The 1506-nt window shown below is 42.2% G+C and overlaps 1 protein-coding gene across 1 annotated transcript in view; it reads left to right on the top strand.

The window, feature by feature from the left end:
• Positions 1–1416, top strand: part of LOC123172551 (chaperone protein ClpB1-like) — an 8769-nt gene extending 7353 nt beyond the window's left edge. The window contains exons 4-6 of the mRNA XM_044589501.1: positions 445–715; positions 794–991; positions 1077–1416. Of these exons, the coding sequence (XP_044445436.1) occupies positions 445–715; positions 794–991; positions 1077–1259 (652 nt within the window). The 3' untranslated portion in view covers positions 1260–1416. The remainder of the gene's footprint in view (positions 1–444; positions 716–793; positions 992–1076) is intronic.
• Positions 1417–1506: the final 90 nt, after the last annotated feature.

The raw sequence follows: 1506 nt of genomic DNA, 5'->3' as shown, positions 1-1506 counted from the left end.
TCACATCTAAAATTCATTTGAAGGTTGTGAGCCGATGGACTAAAATCCCTCTCGCTACACTTGACCAAGAGGAGAACGAGAAGTTGATCCACCTTGCGAAAAAATTGCATGAGCGTGTTATTGGCCAGGATGAAGCTGTTAATTTGGTTGCGCAAGCAGTCCTACGTTCTAGGCTCGGATTTGGACAAATCGGACAACCGATAAGTGCATTCCTCTTTTTGGGCCCGATTGGCGTCGGAAAGACAGAACTTGCTAAAGCCCTCGCTGAGAAGATATTTGACAACGAGAAGGCATTGATTCGCTTTGATATGTCGGAATATGCTGATAGTGGATCTGTGTCACGTCTCACCGGAGGATCTCGAAGGTTTGATTCTTAAACTTGATATACACTTTTTGTTTCTAGGCACACACATATCTCAAATAACAAAATTTGATTTTCTAAAGCTATGAAGAATATGGACAACTCACCGAGAAAGTCAAGAGGCTCCCATATAGTGTTATCCTTTTCGACCAATTGGATAAAGCAAATGCCTCGGTATTCAAGGTGTTTCACCAGCTGCTCGACGATGCTATGTTGACCGATGGCAAAGGGCAAGTTGTAGATTTCAAGAACACTATCGTCATTATGACCTCAAATATAGGAGCAGAGCACCTACCGTCGAGAATTATGGGCGAAAATACAATCAAATCTGGAAGAGATCTCCTCATGAATCAGGTTTGTGAATCCCAACTATTTTTGTAACGTCCTCGATTGGCAAGTCAATGATCATCTTATATACACTTGTTCATGCAGGTTAAGAAGCGCTTTAAGCCTGAACTTATCAATAGACTAAATAAGGTTGTGATATTCGAGCCACTTTCACACGATGAATTGAGGAAGATTGTGAAAATCCAGATAAATAATGTCATTTCGACAGTAGCTTCCAAGGGTGTCGCTGTACATGCAACTGATGCGGCCCTAGACGTCATCCTGTCAGAATCACATGACCCGGTGAGTATATATACAGTAGCTCTTTTTCATAACCATCACAAGATGTCGATCCATTGTCCAGTTTTTAACGCTTCAACGCCCGTAGGTGGACGGCGCAAGGCCCATTAGAAGGTGGGTGCAGAATCACGTGACCACGATTCTCTCGGACATGCTGGTCGACGGAGAAGCCTGTGCTGGCTCGACAATCTCCATCGATGCTGCCGCTGACGATAAGAGGGGGCTAACGTTCCAAGTGCTGAAGAAGCAGCAGGAGTTGGCAGATCAATGAGATGATTTTGGCCGTTGTCACTCACATGATAGATAAAGGAAGATGCATGCTTACATAATGCATAGGCATGTAATGTACACAGAGGTGATCATATCTTGTAGTAAAGGGTTAATGAATGTAACGACAAGTGCGTACGGGTGTTTGTTGTTTCTTTGTTTGATTGTTTTTTCTTCTTTAACTTTCAATATGTATAAACAAGTTACTATTTCTTTTCACAAAAAATATGGATTTTTCTGGAATTTCTCAG

This window comes from Triticum aestivum, unplaced genomic scaffold (genome assembly GCF_018294505.1).
Source record: "Triticum aestivum cultivar Chinese Spring unplaced genomic scaffold, IWGSC CS RefSeq v2.1 scaffold56191, whole genome shotgun sequence".
Lineage (NCBI taxonomy): Eukaryota > Viridiplantae > Streptophyta > Magnoliopsida > Poales > Poaceae > Triticum > Triticum aestivum.
Note: the sequence above shows the minus strand (reverse complement) of the source record. Positions and strands in the feature narration are given on the sequence as shown.